Source organism: Peromyscus californicus, unplaced genomic scaffold (genome assembly GCF_007827085.1).
Source record: "Peromyscus californicus insignis strain IS unplaced genomic scaffold, ASM782708v3 Scaffold_11__1_contigs__length_118956290, whole genome shotgun sequence".
NCBI classification, from domain to species: Eukaryota; Metazoa; Chordata; class Mammalia; order Rodentia; family Cricetidae; genus Peromyscus; species Peromyscus californicus.
In genome coordinates this window covers 78,183,047-78,210,981 of record NW_026294402.1, presented here as the reverse complement: position 1 = coordinate 78,210,981, position 27,935 = coordinate 78,183,047, and the positions used below count along the sequence as shown (strand labels likewise).

Here is a 27,935-nt window from a genome sequence, read left to right as displayed (position 1 = left end):
AAACTGATGGGCCCAAAGACACTTTCAGAGATGACAGTTTCCTAGAGCAGAGATGTCCCTGAACACATCTCACGGCTGATAGACAGGTTATATCAGCACACTTACCTTTATTTCCTGAAAACAGAATAAACATTCATGTGCATTTCACATTTCTGGAAATGGCTTCAGAAGACTTTTTATTCCTGGTTTCTTGTCACTTTAAGAGCTAACTTGTGGGCTAGAGGTATGTCTCAGTGGTAGAATGTTTACTTAGCATATGCAAGGTCCTGGGTTCAATCCCCAACAATACAAACACAACATTTAATAACTAAAAACATATCCAAATAGTTGAGAAGTTTGACATAGGAATCCCTATAATAAACATTTTTTTAAAAAGCCAAATCCATTTTAAACTACACACTTAGCACAAATTTGACTAACAATCATACAGATTGGTCAGGATCAGTAGTCCTAAAAATGTTAGCATTTTTGTAACTGGTACTATAGCTGGAGAAAGCCATCTAACTCCGTCCTTAAGGCTGGTGTGTGCTCTTAATATCCAGCCCGCAACTCTACTTAAGGTGTGGATCCACTCTTGTGTCAGTGCACCAGAAGTCAAAGGAAAGAACGCTCACAGCAATGCTCAATGGTCAGCAACTGGAGAAAAAGAGATTATGTATTCATCTAGTGGAATGTTTTTTAACCATGAAAAGTTCCCATTGCAATGGACATTAAAAGGTCGAAACAAAAACCCTGTATCCAGTTTAGTTCTGTTTATTATTCCTTATGGATTCATACACGGAGACAAAACTTTAAAGGGTCGAAGGGCTTCGATCACACAAATACAGGGTGAGGCCCCCTTTATTCAATAGGGAGAAGGAGAAGGTCAGGGAGGGGCACACGGGGTGCCGAGGGGAAAAGGCAGTAAGGCAGGCAGCAGGCATACAGGGTGATTATTATTACTCTTTATACTTCAGTAGATATGCGTGTACGTACACATGTCGTTCAATCTAAAAAGTCGGGATGGTTTTAATAAGGGAAAAAACGCTAACATTTCTCTGACACACTGTAGCCTTGAGTCCTGACCGCTTAGCTGGCCTGCCACTGACGGCTGCTGTATCCGCCTGCTGCTTTCTTTTGCTCTCCTCATCCTCCTGTGCTGCTCAGTCAGGACCCATTGCACTGTGAGGGCTTAATCCATGCTGGCAGGAAAGACAGCCATGCTAGTCTCGCCTGTGTGTCTAGAGCTGGGAAACCCTCCCGTTGGAATCTGGGTCACACGGAGAACAGGGCTATTTGCTGATTTGGTTTCATGAGTAGACACATTTCTGCCGGCTCAGAGCTTGTCGCCTTTGACCGACCCCTCCTCCACTCTCCATCTGTCCTGGTGTTTAAGTTCCGAAATTGTTTCTTGGTGAGTTCCAGCCTCAGCCCCCCCCCCCCCGCCCCCTCACCTTCTTTTGCTTCCAAATGTGGCTCAAAGGAGGCCCAAGTAGGGCAAGTCATGGCCACCTCTGGTGTTTCCTGCAACCAGTATGGGACAAACCACTAGAGTGGATTCAGTGTGCCTGGGAGACCACAGAACACACTAGTGGCTGAGGAAGTCCCACCTCAGCAATGGACTGCGTGGGGGGCGGGCTGGGGTCTGTTTGCCTCCCAGTGTGCCCGGGCAGAACCACATGCATCCTTCTCAAGTGAGTGGCTGCATGAGTTCTGTGTCTGTACCAGTCTAATCCTTTCATGGATGGCAGCAGAAACAGCTTCCTGGAGAAACCGAAAGGATCCAGCTAACTCCAGACTAGAAGTTGAAAAAGGAGTGAGACTAGGAAGAAACAACTCCAGTTTCGGAATGCCATGTTTTCTGGAATTTATTCTCCTTTAATGAAGAATATAAAATCTGAGATTTCACCAATGCCTTGAGAGACAGATACAAACAGAAATCAAAACAATTACACAGACTGAAGCAGACCCAGATGCTCGGGGACAAACCTGTATCAAAGTATTCCTAGAAAAAACAAACCCCACAATAAAAATCAAACAAACCAAACAAAACATAAAAGCCTTTGGTACCTTTCAACTAAAAGAAAAATATTTAGAAGGCTAAATTCACACAATATAAAAATGTAAATGTTGGGTTAACTTTATAAAACAAAACAAAACTAAAATACATTAGCAACTAAGGGTAAAATGTCTTCTTTTTCTCCTCTTAGACTTTAATAACCCCCCAGGATTTGGCAAAGCATTTCCTGAACTAAATGTTCTTCTGGTCTGCAGACACCTAGCAGTATGGCGTTCCACATTCACCTAAGGTTAAAATGGCACCATTCGGTGGTCAGCAGCCCGTTTCCTCGGTTCCACCAGGAAGTCAACTCTGCCTTGAAAGGCCCTGGCATTACAGCCGTGCCTGCACTTCTTTCCTGGGCTTTGAAGGTGGTGGCGACCAAATTTAGGGCAGCCAATTAAAGGGAATAAGAGGAACACTATTTCAGCTAAGTGTGCAATCTTAGCCCTTGGGAGACAGAAGGACTAGGTTCCAGGTCTACATAGCAAGACTCCATCCCGAGCAACAGCCAATAGAAAGAGGGAAAGGAAGAAGGAAGGAGAAAAGTCAGTTCATCAGTCAGACTGGTAGGCATTTAAGTACAGACCCAGTATGTTCTACACACACCACCTGTGTATGCCTGGGAACTACGGTCAACTCCATATCCTGGGCTTCCAGCCACTGAAAGAAGGAACTACCACTCATCACCTGTGTTCTCTGCTGACTCTCCAGTGTGCCCGCAAAAGAATCACGGCAAGAAAATGACATGCAACTGTGATAGTAATTGTAAGCACACCATCTATTCAGTGTGTTTAACGTGGTCATATTGGTATAGTACGACCAATCAAAAAGTTATAAGACAAATCTTGGTAGCTTTTCTGTCTCACAAGTATGATGTTGCTCTTACAATCCAAAACATGCTAAGACTTCACTTTACCAAACTGGTTCTTGGCACTCATTGGTAAGAATAGACTCAATCAATGTAAGCTGGGCTGATTTCATGAGATAAGTTTTAAGATCGCTCTGTTTTAAATAGAAATGTGTCTTGTCAGCAGACTCACAAACTCAAGCACAATATCCATTTAGAAGAAAAAGGAGAAAAAAAAAAAAACCCTGGGAAGTCCCTGGGATTTATCAAATGGTTGTCCTGGATCTTGTTTAAGCTCAGCTAGCCAGTAATATCCACAACTTGACAAACTTTCCCTGGAGAGAAAATTGTACATCAAGCATCTGGTCCATTCATGAAGAAAGCTGTCCTTTCTTCCGGCTGTAACAGGACTGCACATCTCAGGCTGAGATCTCAACTTCAGCTTTCAAAAAAACATGCCGCAGAACAGTCAACATTTATCAAAGCTCGTGGTGGGGGTGGCAGAGAGGGCCACTAGTTTGCTCCGTCAATTTCTCAAACATTCCCTTCTCAGAATCAGAGTGAAAGGTCCTGCGGCAGGCTGCTGGGGGAGGTGGGAGAGTCCAGCCAGCCCCGAGTTTATCCTAGTCAAGGTTAGCCCTATGTTTGAGGACTGGTCAGTGTCCACCAGTGTCCACCCAAAGAGCAAGAAGACTCTGCTCCTTAAGAAGGGCCCAGGACTACTCTCTAGACAGCTCCTTTCTTGTCTATGCTGCTCTGAAATCTCGCTTGGACTCATACATCAGGCAAGAGTGCGTGTCTGTGTTACTCTGAAATGTCTGAGGCTGGGAACTGGTCTGAAGGGGAACAAAGACAATGAGGGGACAGCGGTAAGTAACACGGGAAAGCACACTAGCCAGTGGTGTCTGTTTTTCCTTTCCATGGTACTGGAGCTGAGCGCAGCAGCATGAGTGTGCTATGCAAGTATTCTACCATTAAACCCAGCCCCGGCAGTCCCGGTGCCTCCTAATGCACTTCATCAACGGTTCACAAAATATATCTAGCCGAGCATTTCCTTTCTCCAAAAATATAATCCCTTCACAAAATAGAACAAGCAGCTGTTACTCAGGGGAGCTGCATTTAAAAATATATGTGCATGTGTAATTAAACTACAAGAGCTGAAGATGCCTTTGCATACAGACAGAGCAAACTTTCTATTAACTTACTATCTACGTAGTGCACTTCTTAAAATACATCTCTCAAGCGGTCTTAGGCATATAGTGAAACGTCCCCCTTGCAAGAGACAAAGAAGGAGACGTGTTCCGCAGCAATCTTTTTCTGTCCCGTGACTTGGTTGTGACAGGGCGATATTGCAATGGTGGTTCTGGAAGCACCTGTAGGAGCCTGGAGAGCCTGGAGAGTTTATAGGGGTGCGGGTTTCCACTACAGAAAGGAGTCGAGAGCATCCAACGTCCCCTGCAGGCGTTCTTACAAAGTACCAGAGAAGGGACATTTGTGATTCCGCAGTGAGAACCCTCAAAGTCCTCTGCCAACCAGCACTGCCTTTCTTCTCTCTGATTCAAAGACTTTTTGTCGTCCTGGCAAGCTGGTTTCAAGGATGCGATGCAGGCAGCGTAAAGAGGAGTGGGCTTCTGCAATACTGGTGTCCAGGAAGACTGAGGGCAGATCCGACGTTTTCTCCCCGATGGTGCTGCCCAGTTAACCCGCCAGTCATTAAGGAAGCAGACTATAACAGGGGACAGACAGTACTTCCTGTCTGTGAGCGAGGCAACCACAAACAAACGAGAAAACAAGACAATCCACCACCAGAGCCCTGATTAGCTTAGAACAATCATGCAGTCCCTATTACTCCCAGGTCCACCAAAAACACCTTCTCCGGGTCAAGCGAAGTGGCCGATTGTGCATGTGGCTTTGTCACAGTGATGCATCAGGTAAGCAGGTATGTGTCGAGTACCGGGGTGCTCCAAAATGCAACTCCATCACCTTCTACTCTCCATCTCTAAGGCTCAGCCTGTTAAACAGAAGAAGGAGAAAGGCACAGTTATTATGCTTCATTGACAAGAAAACTGGCCTTCGGCAGTATTTTTTTTTTTTTAATGGCAGGAACAGAGATGGGGAGGCCATGAGTCACCCCCTCCGTGGCTGATAGGTGCAAGTCCTGACTTTGAAGCCAGAACCTCGATTTCAATCATACCCATCCAACCTGCAAACGTGGAAGGAAAAGCCTCAGTTTTCAGCAGCCACTGAGCCTCCTTCCTCTGAACACTGCTGTGACCTCGCAGGGGCACAAAGAGGTGCTGGTTAAGGGTGATCCTGGGTGGACGACATCAGAATGGCCATGTCATTCATAACAATCACCATCCCAATTGTCCAAGCGCCACTCTGTCCGCCCACCAATTAAACAACTGCCACCAAGAAGCCACTGTAATTTGCTCCAGATACGGCCAGAGAGTGTGCAGTGCAATCGGTTGTTACGTATTCTGAAAATTGCCCCTAGTGGTGGGGACCTGGATGCAGAAATCTCCATAACAGGACCTGCTTGGAGTCTATTCTTGGAGAATAACAAACTGGCTTTTTACCTGAAATCTGCTGGTGAATGGGCCCCCTTTCCTTAGTCAGGGAGACACCATGGAGGCTAATCACTGCTGAGTCCTGTCACTCTGTTTCCCTTCCTGGTACTTCCATCTCTCCCAGCTTTGATGGAAGTGGAAAACCTTAATTTTACATGCTAGCAATCCATTTACCTTTTACTTTAAAAAGTCTTATGCAAGATAAACAATGTGTCCTGAGCCAGTGTGGCTCTTTGGTCCCCATTTAGTGATGCCTGTCCTTCCCCTACTCTGTCCACTTTGGAGCGAAGCCCAGCCAGAGTCTGTGGGCCATCAACACATACTCCTACCTACTGTGGGGGGCAATTACAGATGCTGACGGGGCTTCTGTGCTTCCTGGCTTCGTCTTTTATGTGTGCCTGCTGCAGGTGGTGGGAGAGAGGACAGGGTCACTTCTGCTGTATCACATCTAGGCCATTTTGTCCAAGCCCTCAACTGCAGACTTTCTAATGAATGATAACCACTGTGAAAAGTAAGCAACTAAAAAGAGGGACGGGATTACTAGTTCTTGCTTCCCACTCCTCTCAGGTGAAGATGAACTAACTATGTGTATTGCTGTGCTCTGAGGCTCTGATGGTTCAAGTGCCCGAGTGGCACAGGTACTATGCCAGGGCTGTGTACTCTGTCCCAAGGGCTCCTGTCTAGGAACTGTTTCCAGGCCCCTTCTGCCTTTTGAGGGACAAGGTTCAGTGGAACTAAGACCAAATATCACACGGATCAACCACCATGTGAGAATGGACTCTGCAAAGACCACAACTTTCTTTACAAATGCTAAGAAGAACACACTGTGGGGTCTGTGACTGTTGTTTTGAACTAGGGTCTCAAGCGGCCCAGTCTGGCCAGGACCTTGCTGCAGAACTGAGGATGACCTTAAATTTCTGATCCCCGCCCCCTCCACCTCTGCAGGGTTAGGGTTAAATGGATGTTGCACTATGCTCAGCTTCATCAGTTTGGCCAGGACCTCGCTGTAGAACTGAGGATGACCTTGAATTTCTGATCCCGCCCCCTCCACCTCTGCAGAGTTAGGGTTAGGGGCTTCTGTCAGTGCTGGAATGAAACCCAGGACATCATGCATGCTAAGCAAGCCTGCAATGATTGAACTACAGCCCCAGCCTCACTATCTAAAGAAAACAAAACAACAAACCAACCAACCAACTAATAAACAAGAGCCTGCTGAATCTCTAAGGAGTCTGTACCTTTGGAGAACATGAGAACAAGACAGCACGCACATAACATTTTCTATGAGGTTTCCACACAGACAATGGTACCTACTGGGTTCCCGCTGCCATGAGGTAATCCTTGCCCCAGGCTTCCCCCTACCCCCACCCCGTTCTCTGAAGTTAAATCTGGATTATTTAGTATCTTTGGGTGAAATATTTTATACAAATAACCTAATTTTCCTAACAAATATTCCAGTGTCTGACTTGTCTAAAAATGGTTTTCAGAACCTGTAAATACTTTCTGTGTAGGAGAGCCTCTGTTAAAAGCCCGTGCATAGGAACCACCCACAACCCATCTGCAGGCTTGTGGATGCTGAAACAAAGCGTTTTCACAGTAGCTCTGCTCCCAGGTGCTGCTGGAGGAGTTCTATTATTGAAGGCCTCTGCCTTCCTCCCACAGGTACTCTGGAGATTGGCCTATCCCAGGCAGCCTCAAAGGACCCGTTACTTACAAAGTTTCCATAATGCACAGCAGGTTCAGTTGTGTTAAAAATAGACACTTTAGAATTCAGCTCAATTTGAGCTGCAGCCAAGCCTCAATTACTAAGTATATAAAGACTGTAGGGAAAAATGGAAAAGTGTCAATGTGGTCAGTTCTGAGTAGTGATCTTTTTTTTTTTTTTTTTTTTCCCATCCCCACCTCCTGAGTAGTGATCTTAATAGTCTATTTTATATATATTTACACCTTTCCAATTTTTTAAAAAAATAAGCCTAAATTACTTTTCTAATCACAAAACCAGTGTTTTTAAATGAAGTAACCAAACTATTAACTTATTTGATAAGTATTTTTTTTTAAAAGTAAATCTTTAAAAGTGCTTTACATGGTTGTGGAAACACCCATTATTTCTAAGTCTTAGCACAAGACAAATAGGTTCTTCATGTTTTCCAAAAGGCATATGACTCAATAAAGAGGCTTTGAAAATATTAGGTTTAGGAACCGCATGCAAGATCTCTTTTTGTTTCATTCTGGAGATGCCTTCAAATGTGGCTTTGCTTCTGCTGTTTTATAAAACTGCCTCTCCTTGGCACCCGGGTGTGGGGGTCCATCTCACATCCCCGCTGGAACCCCAGGATTCTCCAGTCTCTCCAGTTCACAGCACCTGCAATTCACCCATGCAATCTGCCCTCCTGGAGACGCTTTGAACAATGGACATCTACGCCAACAGGTCTTAGGCTGTATTATCTAACAAATAAGGGCAGGAAGGCCCAGTGCTTGGGAGGCAGAGGCAGGAGGATCTGTGTGAGTTCAAGTCTAGCCTGATCTCCATAATGAGTTCCATGACAGTCAGACATAGAAAGACCTTGTCTCAAAATCAACCAACCAACCAACCAACCAACCAACAACAATAAGGACAAGAGAAAGCTGTACATGTTCAGTACAGATGTAATGTTTTTCAAATATTTTCAATCTGGGACCAAACGAATTACAAATGTTAGAACCAGACACAGGAGAAAATGCAATGTCAATGTATAATTTAAATAGAAACTAGCTACCTATTTTGCTACCTTAAATTCCTCTTCCAAGAACAGAGGTATAAATTAAAAGTAAACTAATATTCTGATTTAAAGAAGTGAAAAATTTGAGTTTAAAAGAATTAAAAATGTTGTGTTTACCGCTGTGGTCTATATTTACTCGAGAGACTGAACTTGAGGAGAGTAGCTATGCGCCCCTCTCACCCACCCCCAAGGTACACTCCAGCAGGCTAAACCCTGAAGCGATAGTACAGAGGGTTCGTTACCGTGGACGCCAGAGCAGGAGTACAGAGCGTTAGCCTGCCTTGTGTGCAGAAGGTTAACCTACCGTGGACGCTGGCCGAGGCTTCAGGCCCAAGAATGAGAAGACTGTGTTGCTCTCTTTTGCTTCAAAAAAACTGTCATAGTCCTAGAAAAAGGAGAAGAGAAAATAAAACCAGTGAGCAACAGCAAACAAGTATCTTTATGGTTGGTGCTTTCAAAACATCCTACATGGAAGTAAGAAAGCAATGTACTGTTGCTTTGTCAAGGCCAAGGAAGACCTATCTATATTGACCGAGTGGTTTCCATATGCTAAAGTTGAAAGGGCACACCCTTGAGTGAGAACACTGATATAACAAGTTTTTTCTTTTTTTTTTTTTTGGTTTTTCGAGACAGGGTTTCTCTGTGTAGCTTTGCGCCTTTCCTGGGACTCATTTGGTAGCCCAGGCTGGCCTCGAACTCACAGAGATCCGCCTGGCTCTGCCTCCCGAGTGCTGGGATTAAAGGCGTGCGCCACCACCGCCCGGCCACAAGTTTTTTTTTAAACCCAAAACTAGGGCAGCATTAAATTCAGCAGCAGAAACAAAGGAGCAATCACATTCCTTTTTCTTCATGTGTCAAATTAGAATTCAGCTATATGGACTGGCTTTGACCTTCGATTACACTAATATGGAAAGCCACCTCCTAATGCCATGCTTGAGACTCTGCTATCCAAGACTTTAAAACAAGACAAAAACCCAACAAACAAACACCACTGGTCAACAGGAAAGTCACAAGGGTCTGCAGGTGTCAGCCAGTTAGAATGCAAAGGCTTCTATTCTGCTTTTGAAGTTTCCTGTGGACGGGCAGTGCAGTGCCCAAGTGGGACAGCTGGCATCCGCCTGCTGCACCGCCCTTGAACTTCACACGCTCTTTACTAGGTACAGTACCAGCCCAGGGGGAAACGGGGCATGGGCACATGCATGCTGGTCACTGAGCGTAATGATCTCTCGCCGAGCTGAGCCAACGTTACTATCTATTTTAAATACATCTGAAATCTAAATGAGACGTTTAGTTCTCATAGAGTCCCATTTGATTTCACATGTGTGAATGGTCATATCTGGGTCTGTGGACAGCCCCTATCAGCAAGTCTCATGGCCTTAAAAGTCACTCTGATTCTAACCTGTCGTCATCTTGGCCTCGGGTTTACAGTAGCCATTCCTTCTGTCACTTACGGACCAAACCAAGGAGTACCATGTCTTTCTGAAAGGAGAGGCTCAGTACGTTAAACAGAAGTGTCACAGATAAACAGAGTTGGCCATGTAAATGGCTGGGGACAAGGACACTGAAGGCAAGGGCGGCATGGGAAAGCAGAGAGTTGGCAGGGCACCTGGCACCATGTACCCTGGGTTTTGTGTAATTTCACCTTAAGTACAAAGGGTTTGAAACAGGGAACAGAATGATCTCACTTCTGTGACAACACTCAGTAGGCATGTGGAGAATGTCTCAGAAGAGGGGAGCATTGAGAAAACCAGAGAGGAAATTAGGAGGGTACCTGGTAATTCAGGCCAGCCAGGGTCCCCGCCAGGACCAGAGCAGAGGCGGCGGACAGGGACACAGGCAGGAGACACATAAAGCAGAAACTGATAGTTGGTTTTGGATTAGACGTATAGATGGAGAGAATTAGGGACTAGAGTGACTCTTGGCTTTAACTTGATGGGAATACTGGGGGGAAACTGGAGTTGAGCTGAACACGCTGTTTGAGAAACATAAGACCCCTGACTGAAGCAGATGAGGGGCCAAAGGTTGCGAGTGGCACTAGGACATTACACATTTTATTAAAAAGTTGCTCATCTGGAAAATGTGAGCCAAATGACACCACACATAGGTCTAAGTCTGACGTACAGCATAGGCAAAATACCCAGGAAGTAGAACGTGGGCACAATCTTTGCCGCAAAACTTTTGACCGAAAGCTGAACGCCGCTTCACTGATCCAGGCTCAATACCCCTGTCCAGTGTGTATTCCTCTGACAATGCAGACAACCCGCAGCAGGCTGGAGGGTGAGGGCTGCATTACAGCCGTATTCCACCCATCCCGCCCGGTACCCACTGGAGGAAATCCAGTGTATCTGACCCTTTCTCCACCATGCTCTGCCTCTGCCCTGTCTACGTTCTTTTCCGAGGGCATCTCCCCTAATGGAATTCACTTCTAGCTCTGATCTCTGCGACACTCCAGGTCCTTGCAACAAGCAGCTCGGCACAAGCAAACCCCGGTTCCCGGTCTTCAGGATCCAATGTGCACCTCTCAGAGAGTGGCTCCACTCATGAGCACCCATGTGGGACATGAGCATTGCGCTCCCTAACCAAGGAGCCCTGTCTCAGCTACTGACAAGCAAACAACAGAGCCCTGCACGTCTTATACACACATGAGCCCCGCACGTCTCACACACATGAGCCCCGCACATCTTACACGCGAGCACTGCACGTCTTACACATGAGCCCTGCACATCTTACACACATGAGCCCTGCATGTCTTACACACATGAGCCCTGCATGTCTTACACATGAGCCCTGCATGTCTTACACGCGAGCACTGCACGTCTTAGACACATGAGTCCTGCATGTCTCACACACACACGAGCCCTGCATGTCTCACACACACGAGCACTGCACATCTCACACACACGAGCACTGCATGTCTTACACACATGAGCCCTGCACGTCTTACACATGAGCCCTGCACGTCTCACACACACGAGCACTGCAGGTCTTACACACATGAGCCCTGCACGTCACACACACGAGCCCTGCACGTCTCACACACATGCATGTCAGGTTCACAAACTTGGCTGGCCCTTTACACCTCCCAGCTGTCTTCCTTGCTTCACGAGCTACTGAAGTCACTGGAACTACAGACCCCCTGGAGCTGCCGGAAGCGGACAGAAGCTGTGTCAGCGGCCAGCCCCCCACCTCACCCCCCCCCTCCTCCCCACCCCTCCAACCCCCCCCTCCCAGCGCTGCTGTGGTTACAGATGACTGCTGGGAGAGCTGGCCTTTCCTCCGTTCTGCTTTCAAAGGAGTTTAGTGGTAACCCTGAAACATTATGTAAAATAGTAAAGGGACTTACAACGAGATTCAGTATCATCTATACATCAGGAAATATTTGTAAACCTCAAAAATCGTCATTAGCCCCCAAACCACAAATTTTAATGTAAAACAAACTTTCACGCAATTGTTAAGTAACACCTAAAATATATATACAGGCAGAAAATACATACAACAATATCAATAACCCATTTATCCACACTGAAATGAAGCTGTTCTTACAAGTTTTAGTCACCAACAAAGGTATTTGCAAATGTCAGATATTGAGAAATCTTGGGATACTTTTTCTAATTTATAAAAAGAAAAAAATTCTCCTAAACTATATTTCTTTACAAAAATGATAAGCATTATTTTTATTTAATCAACTTTCAGCCCAATGCCCTGGAGCTAAGGCTAGGAGGCTTCTGGCTGGAAAACTGCTGACTTAGACTCATTAAGAATTTAGAAATTGTCCCTAAGATAATTAACCCCCAAGAGAAGGTGACAGATACCAAAGCCAGTAATTAACTATAAAAACAGAATCATTTACAGTCATTTGAAAACTGTTATTATTCTGTGTATGATATGTGTGGACGTGAAGGAGGTGTGGCCATGCCAGGACACCCGGAGAAAGTCAGAAAGAGGACAGCTCTGTGGAGGCAGCTTCCAGGACCACACCCTGGTGGTCAGGCCTGCATGGTCACCAGGCTTTCTAGAAATGCCACCAGGCAGTCCAGAAAGTCATTCTTAAAGTCAGTATCTGGCTAGCCAGACACATTTCGATTTACCAATAAAACCTCTATCAAGTGGGTGGATCAACTGTGTTGTTAATTATTGACTGGCATGTCACGTGTTAGCATTTTACCAGTTTCAAACAGTATAAAAACATTGGCTTTTTGGCATTCAAAGGCTTTCAAGAGTCCTGCCGAATCCTAAAGTATGCAAAAATAAATGTTTTGGTCCTATTTGGACAAAGTGAATTATTGAAAATTTAAAGTCTAGAACCTTTTAGTATTCCATTTAGAGGTAAGCTATATGATATGAAATCATTTAAGAGTAACACAGTTGTAGATTTTAGAAAATCATTTCCTTTTAAAATATAGCTTCTTATTTATGATCTGAGGCCATAATGTGTTCCAATAAGAGAAAAATAATTAATGTTTTCCTATCAAATATGCTTCATCGTCGAACTTTTCATTATTTGTGTGTGTGTGTGTGTGTGTGTGTGTGTGTGTGTGTGAGAGAGAGAGAGAGAGAGAGAGAGAGAGAGAGAGAGAGAGAGAGAATGAATTCCTCCCAAAGGTGGAAGGTATGATGGTTTACAAATTCACACAGGGCTTCTAAAACAGACTCGCTGATTCCCCACAGTTGAAGGCACTCTTTGAAGCTGCAGTCTGTCAATACATGTCTGCCGACTGCCCAGCACACTGCAGAAAAATCTGCTCTGTGACTTCAGGCTATGAAGATCAGTTCACACTGACTCTGCAAAGGACTCAAATGCAGAAATCACGTTCAAGGTTGAAGTGCCGCGTTTCAACAGCTGATACGTCTTCATCACAGCTAAGACAAAGGATGGAAGGAAAGTCATCACTTGTGATGGCAGCAGCTATGGAAGAAAGTCTGGGCTTCACAGACCACGCAACACCCAACACTTCTCACCCACTGAGAGTCGCTCTTCTAAATGCCTCTAAGAAGAACAAAGCTAAAGAGCCATGGAGCAGTTCTAAGAAATGCAGGGGGAGAAGAAAAGATTGCCATCGTCTATACTTCCATCTGCCTATACTCCTGCTTGCGTTCAAGTGAACAGTGTTGGAGACGTTTATAGGCCCGTGACTAAATCTGCAGCAGGTAAACAACAGCCTCATTCATCCACAAAGCCCAGAACGGACATTGCCTGCCTGCTCCGATCCGATTGTTATGGACTAAGCAGCCAGTGGAGACAAAGATCTTCAAGTTCTCCACCTTTTCAGTGCTCCCCACGAGAGCAGTTAGGAAAGCCCACAGCGGCCACTCTGAGAGGCTGTGTGGCCTCCCCTGGCTCAGCTAATGGCAAGTAAGTGACAGACCCATATTATTTCTACATGCCAAGGGCAGGGTCAGACAGAAGGCTGCTGGGAACACAGTATATGGACGAGGAAACGGAGGCGGCAAACAGCCTACACGGGTCAAAGGAAAAGCTGGGTTATCCAAACGGAAGACATTTTGAAGGCGATTGGAGCTGCTGCTGCTTTTTAGACAGACAGCGACACCTGCTTCATTTTCTCTGAGCCTGAGGGTAGCCTCCGAGCACAGTTTCTAGATTTTCAGGCTAAGGGCTGTTAATGCTATATTCTATTTCATGAAACCTTGATATAGAAAGAGAAAGCTAGCTGGCAGATCCAATCCTGGCAGGCTGGAGAGGTAAAGGACGGCTATCTCAAAACAGCTCCACTCAGCAATTCTGATGCCAGACACTAAGGATGCCCAGTTCTGAAATCATGCTTAAAATTTCTGACCAGATTGGTTCAGGACACAGTGCAGGCATGTGTGCCACCTCCTGTCTCGTTTGGATGCCACCTGAAATGAGACGGGGCAGGAACAATGTGACAGAGTTATGCTTAGGAAGGCATAAACCAGCACTAAAATTTAATCAACACCTAGACTGTACAGCAAACACAACTGGACTGGTAGAGAAAACACTGGGGGAACTAATTCCCAAAGAACAGATGAGCACAGTGCTGGGGGGGAGAGGTGACGGCAAAGACCATAGCAGCAAGAGGTGTCTTTGCAAAGGCTGAGGCAGTCTGTCCATCCTGGTGCTGGTAAAGCCGGGATCCTCGGAGAAACACTGACTCCCACCTGCTGCAGGTCCTACCAAGGCTACAGAAGCTGGGAAGGCCAGTGGCCACTCTGGACACTTAGACACAGAGAGACGCAAAGGCTCATCATGGAAGGCCAACACTGGCCTTCATTCCTTAGCAGTTCTCTCTTTTGTTGGCAGTCCAGAGGGTCCAACCCTCTCTCTACACACTCTCCTTGGCACTCCGACCCAAAGCAAACAAGCCTGTGCAAGGGGTGGGAGGGCAGGGGTCACTCAGCTCCTAACAGAAAGTCAAAAACCAGCATCCAGAAGCAATGCTGGGAAGGTACAGGTCACAGAAGAAAACCTTTATACCACGTACTTCGAATCAATATCCTTGACAGGATTAAAGATGCTGTATCCATAAAACAAGAACAAGACATTATTTTTAAAGGAGAAAGAAAACAGCAAAGGGGCTCTTAGAAATTAAATCTGGGGGCTGGAGAGATGGCTCAGAGGTTAAGAGCACTGGCTGCTCTTCCAGAGGTCCTGAGTTCAATTCCCAGCAACCACATGGTGGTTCACAACCATCTGTAATGAGATCTGGTGCCCTCTTCTGGCCTGCAGGAAGAAGAGTGTATACGTAATAAATAAATCTTTAAAAAAAAAAAAAAAAAAAAAAAAAAAAAAGAAATTAAATCTGATGGCTAAATAAAAAATGTAGAAACAGAATGATGTAGACCTGGAAAAAAAAAAACCCATTCAGCTAGTGCCCTAGACAATAAACTCAAGAATGCCACTTGCATGCATGGTCTGGCATCAAGATCAAGAGCTGCGATGAATAGTTTTGGAAAAAAAGGTAAGACCACTAAGCCAATAAAACTAAATCCTGCAGATGGACAAGAGGAGAATGAAAACAGTCAAAGAAAATGAAAACTTCCCCAAAGGCAGGAGACTGGTGTTCCCACGGAAACGTCTACCAACTGCTGAGCACAAGGCTCTCAGGCAGCAGATTCCAGAACTCAGGACCAAATAAACAAAAAAAATGCAATGCCTTCCAGAGACAGAAGTAAAGCAACCTGAAGACCCTAGTCTAGCAGACACAAACACCTCAGGAGTTAAGAAAGAAAACAAACAAACAAACAAACAAAAACCTCAAAGTCTCCCAGAGAGGTAGGCCAACGTAAGAATGGGCTGCAGCACACACCAGTTCCAACCAGAGCAGGGGACACAGGAAATGAAGCCACCTGTCTTGGCAGGATATAATTTTAAATCTGTGGCCAATGAAATTATGAATGAAAGTTAAAGCAAACAAAACCCCAACAACATTGGAATATTTTTTAGACAGAAGTCTAAGCAAATAGAAAGAAATATAAGAAAAAGTGCATTCCTTAGATCTTTGCCAAAGAAGTGTGAGTGGGAGTGAGTGCATGTTCAGCTTTATGAGGAGACTCCCTTGATGCTGACATCTGCACCATTCTCTTTAAGCTGAGGGGACTTAGTAAGACAGGATTACATGTCCTTCCCTGTGGCTGTTCACACTGCTAAACAGCTTCGCAAACAGTATTTACAGAATTACATCAATGTAAGCCACGTTGATGCAGCAGTTACAGCTACAGAGGAGCACGTAACAACCTTGGGCAGCATGCTGTGCAAATGTCTATTTATGTATCAAAGCAGAGAAGGAATGAGAAACTACAAGAAAGCCAACCTCCCTCTGTCTTTGCGAGGAAAAGACACATACATCCCGATCTGAAAACTGAAGAACATAGAGGAGTAGGGCAGAAAACACGGAGGCAAAGCTTCGTCAGGAGGTGGCACCTGGGCTCAGGCCTGGAGCGAGCATGCAAAGGACGGCAGGACACGGAAGGAACTTCCGCTCCCCATCCTCTCAGGACCAGGCTTTGATCTCTCAACACTGACATTAATGTGCCCTTATTGTCGGCACAGTTTTCTGTCTTCATCGCCTTTAGATGGCTCAGAAGAGTAACGTAAACAGAACAGGAACTCCTGTCCAGAGAACCGCAGCAAGCAAGGGTGGCCTCGGACTTCCGGGATGATGGCTCGGCATTCGCAGCACGCTTCATCATCTCCATGGCAGCCACATACCAGGGACTCACCCCTGTACAGTTTTGAGGCAAACCTCTCAGTGAGGTGAAAATGGGAGATTAAACATTTATAGACAGCAGAATAAAAACGATGGTTAGAAGACAGGAAGCTGCAAAGAATGCCAATGCTGGCTGCTGAGCGGCAGGCAACAGTGAGAATGGAACCCCATGCCCCTTCCCCCAACTGTGCCCCACTACATGTGGAAGGGTGCCACGTAAGAACGTTTGCAGCCCAGCAGCTGATGAAGAATACTCTCCTCGATTAGATAACTGGTCTTTCACACAGATGGTGCCAAAATACAACAAGATTTTAAATTAATATAAAGTTTCCCAGGAAAATGTGTGTGAGATAGGTGAGCTTCTTCTAAAAGGTGGCAATTTTAATGGATTTCACTGTAAAAGTTTACAGGCAGGCTCAGTAAACTTGCTTTTAAATGCATTTGGCTTTGAGCTTTCTAAGATGGAAATGCAACCTGATCTTGCAGAGACATGGACTTGAGACCCACTGCAGCTGTAGACATAAGTGCGCTCCGCTGTAGTCAGTTCAGGCTCACCTCCTTTTACAGGGGAGAAAAGGGAGGTGAGGAATAACATCCACATCCACTGCTGGACAGTTAACTTTCTGCTCCTCCAGAAAAATAGCTAAGCCAGGCTCAAGCAACCTCAGGTAATAGTCACCTGGCCTCAATCACCAGGGCAGTATGGAAAGGAGGCCACAGTAGGCTCCAAGTCACTCACTCCTGAAACAAACTGGAAAATAGCTTTATCATCCCTGATCAGATAGCAATGCGCCCAACATGTAGGCACACGCTTGACATTGTAAATACCATCTAAAAGAGTGTAAAAAAAGTCAACAATTTTTAAACATTAATAACCTTTAAACTGTCTAATGGAAAAGGCCAGCTTATCTTTCATTTAAGACCATCACCATCTGTATCTCAGGCAGGCTGTCCTGTGTTGTTAAGACCTGACCTGAAGAAAGGACTTTACTCTTCGGTAACTAGCAGTATTTTATACCCACTCCATGTCCCCACTGTCAACCAATACCTGACTGGGCAACAGCATCCATAGCCAGACCTGTATGAATGTGTCTTGACTACTGAATGCTATGTGTCCTAGTCGTTGATGTTAATCCACAAACTGATTACTGTGATTTTAATTCTAAGTGAATTTCTAAGTGCTACTTTTTTTTTTTAAACAGGAAAACTAAAAATTAATTCCACAAAGGCACATGACACAAAACCAGCACAAAAAGGTCAGCTGTGTTTCTACACAGGAACAGCCAGCTGCATTTGTATACACTGGCAGTCAGCTGCATTTGTACACACTGGCAGTCAGCTGCATGTGCACACAGAAACAGCCAGCTGCATTTGTACAGAGGAACAGCCAGCTGCATGTGCACACAGAAACAGCCAGCTGCATGTGTACACAGGAACAGCCAGCTGCATTTGTATACACTGGCAGTCAGCTGCATGTGCACACAGAAATAGTCAGCTGCATGTGCACACAGAAATAGTCAACTGCATTTGTACACAGAAACAGCCAGCTGCATGTGCACACACAACAGTCAGCTGCATTTGTACACAGCAAAAATGGAAGGCTGGAAAAGAAGGCTGGGAACAGCCTCAGAAGAATACAGTGTGTTTCCTAATGAACCTAGCCTGGAAGATGAAGCCTTGCACAATAACTGTAAATCCTACATCCACAGATTGGAACACTCAATTTTGTTAAGGTGTGAATACTACCCATTGCAAACTACCAACACAGTAAAATCCCTACCAAAATCCCAAGAATAGCTTTTTTTTCTCCCTAGAAACAGAAAGAAAAAAACAAACAAGCGAAAAAAACCCAAATCCCTAAGGAATGTGAAAGGAGCCCAAACAGCTAACACATTTAGAAAAAGATACTTCCTAGACAAACTATTTTGCAAAGCTATGGTAATCAAAACAGTATGACATTGGCAGAAAGAAAAAAGAAACCTTGAATATATGCTCTAGTGACAGACACATGCCACTCAGTAGAGATAGGATGGTCTCCGAAATAACAGTACTGGAAAGACTGGGCAACAAAAATAAAATTAGACCCCAACCTTCCAGTACTGACAAAAATTAGCTCAGAACATTAAAGGCCTAATTAAACCTATGACCCAAAACTTTATGGCCAGTGTAGGAAAGCCCTGGGAGGAGCTATACATACGTACAGATGATAGATTCAAAAAAACAGCCAATTGGTACATCAAACTGGAAAACTTTCATTCACTGAAGAGCACAATCAACAACGTGAAAAGGCAAAAAAAAAAAAAAAAAAAAAAAAAAAACACCAGCAGATCAGGTATGCTGAAGGATCATGATCCAGAATATATATAAAACACCACCAACTCAACAACAAAATCTAGTAATGACTGAAAGTCAGGAAAAGACACTGAGCAGATATTCCTCAAAAGAGAATCTGCCAATAGAGAGCATGGACAACATCAACAGTCAACAAATTATTCATCAGTTATGCAAATCAAATCCACAGTGAGGTATCACCACACACCCACGAGACTATTCAAAATTAACACACACACACACACACACACACACACACACACACACACACACACACTAAAAATAAGACATGTTGGCAACAATATGGAAAAGCTGGAACTTCCTGGCACTGTTGGTGTAACAGGTATGGAAGGGGGATCTTTGGCTAGTCCCTAAAATAAAAAAATAAAACAAACAAATCCAGAGCTACCATATAATCTAGCAACCCCACTTCCAGTTATAAACCAACGCAGCTGAAAGCAGAATCTCAAAAGAACATGTGAGAGCTTGTGCTCACAGCAGCACTATTCAAAATGGCACAGGAGCAGAAGCAACCCAAAGACTCCTGATAGATGAATGAATAAAATGTGTGACATAAGCTTAATGCTGTGCAGCCTTTAGAGAGATTAGCACAACATGGATGAACTTTGAGGATATTACACTAAGTGAAAGAAGCCAGTCACATGAAGACAAACATTGTATAAGCCTACTTACATAAGTTTTCCAACACAGTCAAATGCATAGCTATGGAAGAATGGCAGTTACCAGGCCTAGATGAGGGTGCAAAGAGAAGTTGCTGCCTAGGGGATTTAAAAGTCCAGTTCTGCAAGGCACAACATCCCAGGATCTAGTTCACAACAATGTGAGTAAATTCAATGATGAACTGCACACCTTAAAATGGCTGAGGCGGTAAATTTTATGTGTTGTACCACACACACACAAAGGCTTTTAACAAGAAATAAACATATGTAATGATCTAAAGCATCTGTGTGCTGACGGGGAGGAAGGAGATGAATGAAAGGGGAGTATTTTCCTTCTGTAGAGAGGCACGCTCACTTGTAGTGCATTCCATGTCCGTTCAGAAAGAGAAAAAGGCTTAAAACCTCTAACGTGAGGTCTAAATGTTTCAGAATCCAAACCAGACATTAAAACATATCAAAAGAGGTTGAGAGGTTCAGGAGGGCCAGGTCCCATCACCAGATTCCTGCCTCACAGTGAAATGCTGCAGTGAATCAGGCTAGTTAACAGAGCTACGCCAGCTTGGAATCTTGGTTGCAAATACCTAACAAGGATGCTGGCTGCTGGGAGGAATTTAGGGAGGTGTAACACCAGCTGAGAAAAAAAAAAAAATCCATCACAGCTGGAGAAATAGTTTAAGAACCAGGTGAAATTCTTGTTTCCTCAGTAGGCAAGAACATCTTCAGGTCACACCGTAGGTTCAGCTATAAGAGCCCTAGCTAAGCCAGGCCCCAAACCTTCCTGCACAGGTACCATTGTAATGAGTCTTCAACAGTTCCCACGTTTCTCCATCATTCCCCCAATTCCAGGAGGAAGTGACTGTTGTGGGAGCCCGTTCAAGCAGCTGGGAATTCCCAGGAGACAGGCCATCCACATCCTACACAGAGGGGAGCACGTGTTTTGGTAACCCACACTGGTTACCAAGGAGCTTAGCAGGTGTTTGCTCTAGGTTTCATCCAGCTTAAAACTAAGTGGGACATTTCCAGGAAATCTTGGGTAGGACATTTCCAGGAAATCTTGGATACAGCAGGTTCTGCAGACTGTCAAGATCCTGTCACTTACAACATGACATTGCCCACAGTTAGCCAACCAGATGAGACTCTCATAAACCACCACTGGGAACCAAGGTGTCTAAACACAGGTAGAGGGATGAAGCCCACTGTCAGCTGCCTCTCTGATGCTCTGTGAAGGTCGTAATTATCTGACCTTGGTAAGAGCAGACATCATCTTTAACACTCCTGGCCCCTGGAGTCACAAGACACCAGGCAGCAGCTGCTACCACCTCCACCTGGGACCTCGGCTGCTGAGGCAGAACAGCAGCCATTGATCTGGCACAGTTGAATCAATATGAAAGCCAGCCCCCACACAGGCTACCCGAAGAAGTCCCACACACTCTGTGGAGCAGAGGCTTAGATGTCAGAAAGAGGTAAAAAGAAGAATAAAGTTAACCTTATTTTACAACATTAAAGTCTTTGATTCACCCAGTACAAACCCCTGTCCTAAACCCAATGCAGACCGCTGTACCACGACAGTAGCAATGTTACCTACCTCTCTCCTCACAAAAGGTCAACAAAACAAGGAGTTTAAAACCAGAAACAGAAGCTCATTTTTGACATCAACAGCCTAAACCTCAACACAGGCAGCCCATGAACGGGGAGGTGGTGACGGATGTGTCAGCAGAGAACAGCAACGGCTGGGTGTGCAATGGGAGCACCTGCAGAAGTGAGCCAGAACGTCCAGGCCACGGTCAGTGGGCCCACCGGCTACTGTGAAAGGGCCACGGTCAGTGGATCCACCAGCTACTGTGAAGGGCCACGGTCAGTGGATCTACTGGCTACTGTAAAGGGCCTGGACAGTGGGGATGGAAGACTACAGAAATAGCAGTTGGCTTCCCAAGATGCCTCGATCTCCTCTAAGGAGTTAGAAGGTTAATGAACAAACTTGTCCTCTGGAAGCCAAAGGTTTACAAATATGGACACTGAAGAGGGTAGGGTGGAAAGAGGTTTGACATAAAATGAAGACAGAGACTTTTCCCACTCCCTCGCTCTGTTGGCTCAAAACCATTGGGAGCAGGGTGATGCCACCAAAGTTAGCGACTGCGGGGCCGTTCTCTGCTAGTGTCATCTGAGAAAAGACCTATAGATGCTGCAGCAGAACCCACAGAAGTAGGTCATTCTACATCACTGCCCACCCGGAAGCATCGTGCATCCACATGCAGACACAGGCACAGCTTTCTACAGATGAACAGAAAGATCTGTACATGAAGTAAGCATGGGAAGAAAAGAACAACCCAACGAGCTGGGGGAGGGATCCACATATCCCAGACCCAGGAAGTGCAAGGTCCTCAGCCCAACCCAAGCACCAAGACCCAAGAGAGAGGAAGAGGAAAAGGAGAAAGAAGAAAAAGAGGGAAAGGGGAAAGAGAGGAGGAGGAGGAGGAAAGGGAAAGGAGAAGAAAAAGAGGAAAGAGGAAGTGGGTCGCAGTAAGGGGGTGGGGACGAACCAGCGTAGACAAGGACAAGAGTTGCTACAAAAGGAAACTTCAAAGAAATTACACTGAGTATCCTCACTGAGTTATGGCCTGGCATTCTCATACCATAAAACATAACATTTAAAAGGGGAAAAAACAGAAGGGGTGTGTGTGTGTGTGTGTGTGTGTGTGTGTGTGTGTGTGTGTGTGTGTGTGTGAAATAATATACCCTGAAAAGATTAAGACACGAATTAAAGAAATCTCCCCTAGAAAACAAAAAGTCAAAAACAACAGAAGGAAAAGATAAAAAAAAATACTACAAAACCAAGGCCCGAGTGAACGGACGCTCAGGAAAATGGTAGCAAGGAGAAAGTTTTCAAAGGAAATACTGGAAGAGAATGTAAGTCCCACTTACAGTTCCTTGAGCACTCAACAATGACCTGTAGGAAAGACTTCATTCACTGGTGATTCACCAAGCAACCCTGAACTGCACATGCGTGCAGCAAACCTTCAAATTCGGCACAGCAGAGACTGCCAGACACCCCCGGGGCCCCAGAAACGGCAGTTGACATCTGAGCTGTGTCCCTGGAGACCAGATGAGCATGAAGCAACAGTCACAGTGCTTCCTCACCAAGAATTCTGTGCCTAGGAATGACGTCACGAAAAACAAACAAAACAAAGGCTTTTCATACCAGCAGCGTCCCAGGGAAAGACAGCGCCGGTGGCATCTGTGTTAGGCTTCCTGACGTACTATTTTATTGGGCTGCTGCAAAAATCACTACAGTTTCCGTACTGCTGCAATTTGTGATTCAACATTGGAACACATCCTTAAATAAATACGGCTATGTGATACATAACTCGAAGGTCCATTTCTCTCTTCCTCTCTTTTGCTAATGATTTACTACCGGATGTCTATTTTACAGGTATTACACAGACAAAAAGCAAATTCAGGCGATTTCTCATTTGAGTTCAAAATGGACGGTTAAGGAGCAGGGACAACTCTTGGCATCACAACACGTTTGTCTAGGAACTGCTGAGGAACAGACAGGTAGGTGAAACTTCCATAAGCACTGTACAGGCGGGCAGAGCTTGAAGATGAGAAGCAGGGTGTGGTCACGGCAGTCGACAACGACAAGTCGAGAGGGGCCGCTAAAGCCGGTCCTCTTATCATCACAGAGAGGTCCGTGTGGACCATTTGTGGCCATTTGGCACTGAAGCAAACAGGAAAGGTGGAAAGGCCTGCTGAGTGGGTACCTCATGACCCGACCAGAAAAGGAAAAAGGAAAACCAGCCATTTGGATCCATTGTCCTCTGCTACTCTGTGAAATAACAGCAAGCCGTTTCTCAGCGGGATTGTGATGGGTGATGAAAAGTGGACTGTATACAACTGGAGATGGCCAGCTTACCGTCTGGACTGAAAAGCTCTACAGCATGTTCCCATGGGCAAGCTTACAGCAGGAGAAAGGGGCCATGGTCACTGTTTGGTGGTCTCTGCCCATCTGATCCACTACAGCCAGATACGATTGGACCTTTACACCTGAAAGGTAGCTCCACAAATGGATGAGATTCACGGCAAGCTGCAAGGCTTCCCCGAACTGTCCACGGGAAGGACCCATTTCCCCAGCAGTTCCCTGCCACTTGTCACACAACCAGTGCTTCAGAAGCTAAACAAACTGGGTTACGAGGTTTTGCCTCATCCATCACATCACCTTGACTCTCCCCAACCAGGCATCACTTCAAGGATCTTGACAACTTTTTACAGGGAAACATTTAGAGAGCAGCCAGATAAGCAAAGTTTTCTGAGAACTGGTTGATCCCGAGGCACAGATTTTTACACTACAGGAGGAGGCAAACATTTCTTATTGACAAAAATGAGTCAATTAAGTAGTTTTTATTTTGATTAGTAAAGACGTACTTGAGCCTAGTCACAGTGATTTTAAATTCACGTCCTAACCTGAAACTCCTTTTGGGCTAACCCAACCCTTGCAGCTTTGTTCTGAGCTGCAGTTCCCAAGCATTTCGGCTAACCCCTCAGCGTGGTCATCAAGCCACACGGAGTATAAGCGCTGGCCGTCAGGAACTGTGTGCACCCTTCGTTTCTCTGCATTTCCCCAATAAAGTACAAACTCTTGATGCTGTAACAGAGTCTCCGAGCCTTTATCTTCACGGGATAACTTATGTAAGAAGAGCTTTGCAAACAGTCACAACCCTTGCGCAAAGAGCAGCCCACTAGAGCTGGCGGGGAGCTCTGTGGGGGCGCACCTGGAGATGAGGGGCATGGCTCCTGGTACTAAACTTGAAAAGCTGGGAATGGTAGCACACACCTGCAATCCCACCACCTGGGAGGTGCACTAGACCGGGAGTCCAGGATGTAACGAGTCTAAGGATCAAAAAAACTGAGGCTTAAGGCGCTAAGAAACTTTTCACAGATGCCATGGACAACACCAGGCAGACGAGTGTCATGGGCACAGGACTCGGCTCATCACTACTGAGATGCCTGTGTGCAGGTGGTTCGAGGGCCTATGTTCTGACTTCTCCCTCTCTTCTATGACTCTACAGCCACCAAACATAGTATTACTCCTTTCTCCACCCTAATGACAACCCGGCTACTTAAGAGCATCAGCATCGGCAACACCCAGGCACTGTAGCTCCTAAAAGGAATTGCATCCCAAAATAGACACGTGTGTATGGAGTTTAAAGCTGTGGTAAAAGCCAAACCCCAACCTACTCAGTAGGAAGAAGTTTCTCAGATTGTCTTAACCTAAGAAATAAGCTAAGTGGACGACTAGACGAAACTGGCTTTGTTTTCCCATATACTACCCAGCAGGAAGGCACCAAGACAGATTTTAAATACTCACAGTAATCCCTCTGCTGATAATCTTTTTTGAATATGAACTCTGTTTTCTAATCAGCTATCCATGGGGAATAATGATTCAAGAATAATTACCTCTTCAATCTGGCCCAAAAATGCTTTAATGAAGAGACGTGCTTGAAAAGTCAGAACACGGTAAACACACACTCTCTACTTCTCTCCCAGAGCAAAGAAAGGGACAGGATGGATGACTGAGAGACACCCTTGACCTCGGTTACACACCACACAATTCTTCAGCACCCTCCCGTCCGTGATGCTGACTGCTCTGAGCATCCCCCTCTGCTAGGCCTATGACCCGGAACAGGTACCGCATGAAGTTACTGCCTTTACAGGATGCAAACTCACTCTGGGTTATCATGCTACAGGTCACAAAGGGACACAGTGTGGGGACAATCCAGCCACTTACTCCACAGTATCGGTCGCCGTTAAATATCTGAGGCGGCAGAGGGTTGCCCTGTGAAGGCTTCTTCTCAGGGGGGATGTTTTTGTACATCCACTGCCTCTGTTCTTCTGACATGGTGATGTCCACCTCCTCGAACTCTATCTTGTTGGCTTCCAAAAATCTAACCACATCCTGCTGCTTCTTCTTGATCTAGAGGGGAGATAAGCAAGAGAAATGTTTACCCGACGGCAGTAAGTATGCATTTGCAGATTCAACTATTCAGATTGCCCATAGTCAGAAGGGATGTACACAGCTCCCTCACTGTATATCTAGGCCAGGACTGAGCCAGCTCCAGTGCAGTGATTCCTGCACTCAGACACCCCAGAAGGCTGACACTCAACTCTGACTGCCCACAAGGATAGAGGATGAGGTGGCAGGTGAGACCAGACACCCACTTAGTTCCCAGCAGGCCACAGCCACTCCTCATCTCCCTCTGCTAAAAGCTGACATTTATAACCAGTAAAGCTCCCTCTGCTCAGGTCATTTGTAAGCCATGTCTGCCTCATCTGAGATGAACACTTTGGTGACCGAGGAGAGCAGCATTTTTATTCCTCTCAGATATTCCACAGCTATAATCATGACCCAGAAAGAATCTTTCATCAGTTTGGTTTGCAAGAGGAAACGCTGCTCCTCACTTCTAGGTGAGACTAAACCACAAGCATCTTTCAGTCTTAACCCTTTCTATTCCTCCGACCCTCACGGTTCCCTCTCCAGTCACTAGGGGTCAGGGGTGCTCCTCAGCAGTTTCAGTAGCAGCAGGATGTCTTCAAATGTGAGCAACCTTCTCAATGTAATGGTATGCATCCACTAATTCACATGGAACACCAGTATTCAATGTCTTAAACACAGCGTGTTAAACATAAAATATGATTGCCTTTTCTAAGTGACTGGAGAAGATACCTCTTTTAAAATGTAAGGAATGAACAGCCTAAAGCTTGAAGAACAAACCCTCACACAGATTTCCTCCACCTCCATCCCCCAAATGCCCCTTAGAAATCACCAGTAGTATGTGACTCTGAGGTTGGAAATCTGGACCATGCTGTAAGCCAACAGCTCCGTCCCTGGGTCCATACATGTGAACAGGATGGTGAGGTTGTACAGACACAGAAAAAATACTGGCAAAACAGCCCATCGCTAAGCTCAGGCGCGTGGATTTGAGAATTACTGTGTGGTGCTAGAAATCCAAAAGATAATGGCTTCTCAGTTTCTTCAATGAAGCCATCTTTCATTTCTGAAAAGGGTGACTTTCTTCCCTCACACTGGATACATCATTTCAGAAATGGGCTTATATTGGTCTGAAACTTCAACTCAAAGGAGGATAAATTACTCATGCTGCTTGAAAACTAAGATGATTTTATTGCTTGCGTCTTCCAATTAAGAGTAGTTTCCCCAGTGTTTGATCAAGGTCTGATGTGCATGCTACTAAAACACTCAGTGCCATCCTCCTGCCTTATAGCCTTCTTTTGTATTTGTAACCCTCCCTCTGCCCTGAGGGACCATGCACATTTCTGGGCAGGTACACTCATGTATACCTGATTATATATATTCTTGACTATAAAAAGGCCCATGTTTTGAGATCATAAAGCAATGGTCTATAGTCCTACTAACTCAGGAGACATATGCCAAAATCCAGAGGAGGGGAATAGAGCCCAGCATGTTAAAACTGACCAAACCCTTAAAAGGGGTCTCATAACTGATTGTGGGTGGCAAAAACCAGTATAAGGTTTTGAACATACAAGGGGCCAGATATTAATTCAAAACCCAACACATAATAAACCCTAGATGTTTCTGGCAGCACTGATCCATGAGGTCAACGACTTCACTGCAGCCTGGGTTCTGAACACACAATGATCTCAGTATGTTCTGTGAAGGCCATCACAGCATTCAACACCAACAGATGCTGCCTGAAGCACCTTGGCTGGACCCTACTCTCCAAGAATATAAACACCACAGCATTTTATATTCTGTACACATAAGATACTTAGGTATATTATGTTGTTGGCTATTTGGTCTATTTGCATCTTTTGTTACTGGAACAGCACCATGCAATGAACAACGAACTCTTGTCTCAGTCTGTCTGTTATGGTTGCTATAACGAAACGCCACAGACCGGATGACTTAGGAAAAGGGGGAAGTTCGTTTCTCATTAATCTGGAAGCTGAGAAGCCCAGGATCAAAGTATTACGGAATAGGTATCTGGTCAGTGCCCATTTCCTGGGTCACAGACAGAACCCTTTTCTATGATGCCACTTGGTAGAAGGAACAAGACAGCTCCCTCATCCTTGAGGGCACTAAACTCATTCCTGGCCTCCCAACAGCTTTCTCCTAATTCCGTCACATTAGGCAGGCATTTGAGGGAGACACAAATAGTTGGACTACAACAGTATCTTTAAAAATGCTCCCAGTGCATCTCCCGATACTGCTTCAGGTAAAGGCCCTATGAGTGAAACTCTGATCCTCCTCCAGCCTCAGCCTCTTCAGCATACACTGGCATGTGTGATCACAACAGGCACTATGAATGAAACTCAACTTTCAAACTGCACAGATAGTTTTCAGGCTCATAATGGACCCATGCTAATCTGCTTTCAACAAGGCCACAGCAGTTTACAGGACCATGAGTAGTGTCTCAGAGTGTCTAGGTCTCAACACCCTCCCTCTTTAGAGCCAAGACCTCAAAGCTGTGTAAAATGACTCAGAACACTA

At 45.3% G+C, this 27,935-nt stretch overlaps 1 protein-coding gene across 2 annotated transcripts in view; it reads right to left on the bottom strand.

The window, feature by feature from the left end:
* Window positions 1-737: 737 nt before the first annotated feature.
* Window positions 738-27,935, bottom strand: part of Sh3bgrl2 (SH3 domain binding glutamate rich protein like 2) — a 64,490-nt gene continuing 37,292 nt past the window's right edge. For both annotated transcript variants that reach the window (XM_052715465.1, XM_052715459.1), the window contains exons 2-4: window positions 25,197-25,382; window positions 8,519-8,599; window positions 738-4,899 (exon numbers count right to left, since the gene is read on the bottom strand). In XM_052715465.1, the coding sequence (XP_052571425.1) occupies window positions 4,888-4,899; window positions 8,519-8,599; window positions 25,197-25,382 (279 nt within the window). In that variant the 3' untranslated portion in view covers window positions 738-4,887. The remainder of the gene's footprint in view (window positions 4,900-8,518; window positions 8,600-25,196; window positions 25,383-27,935) is intronic.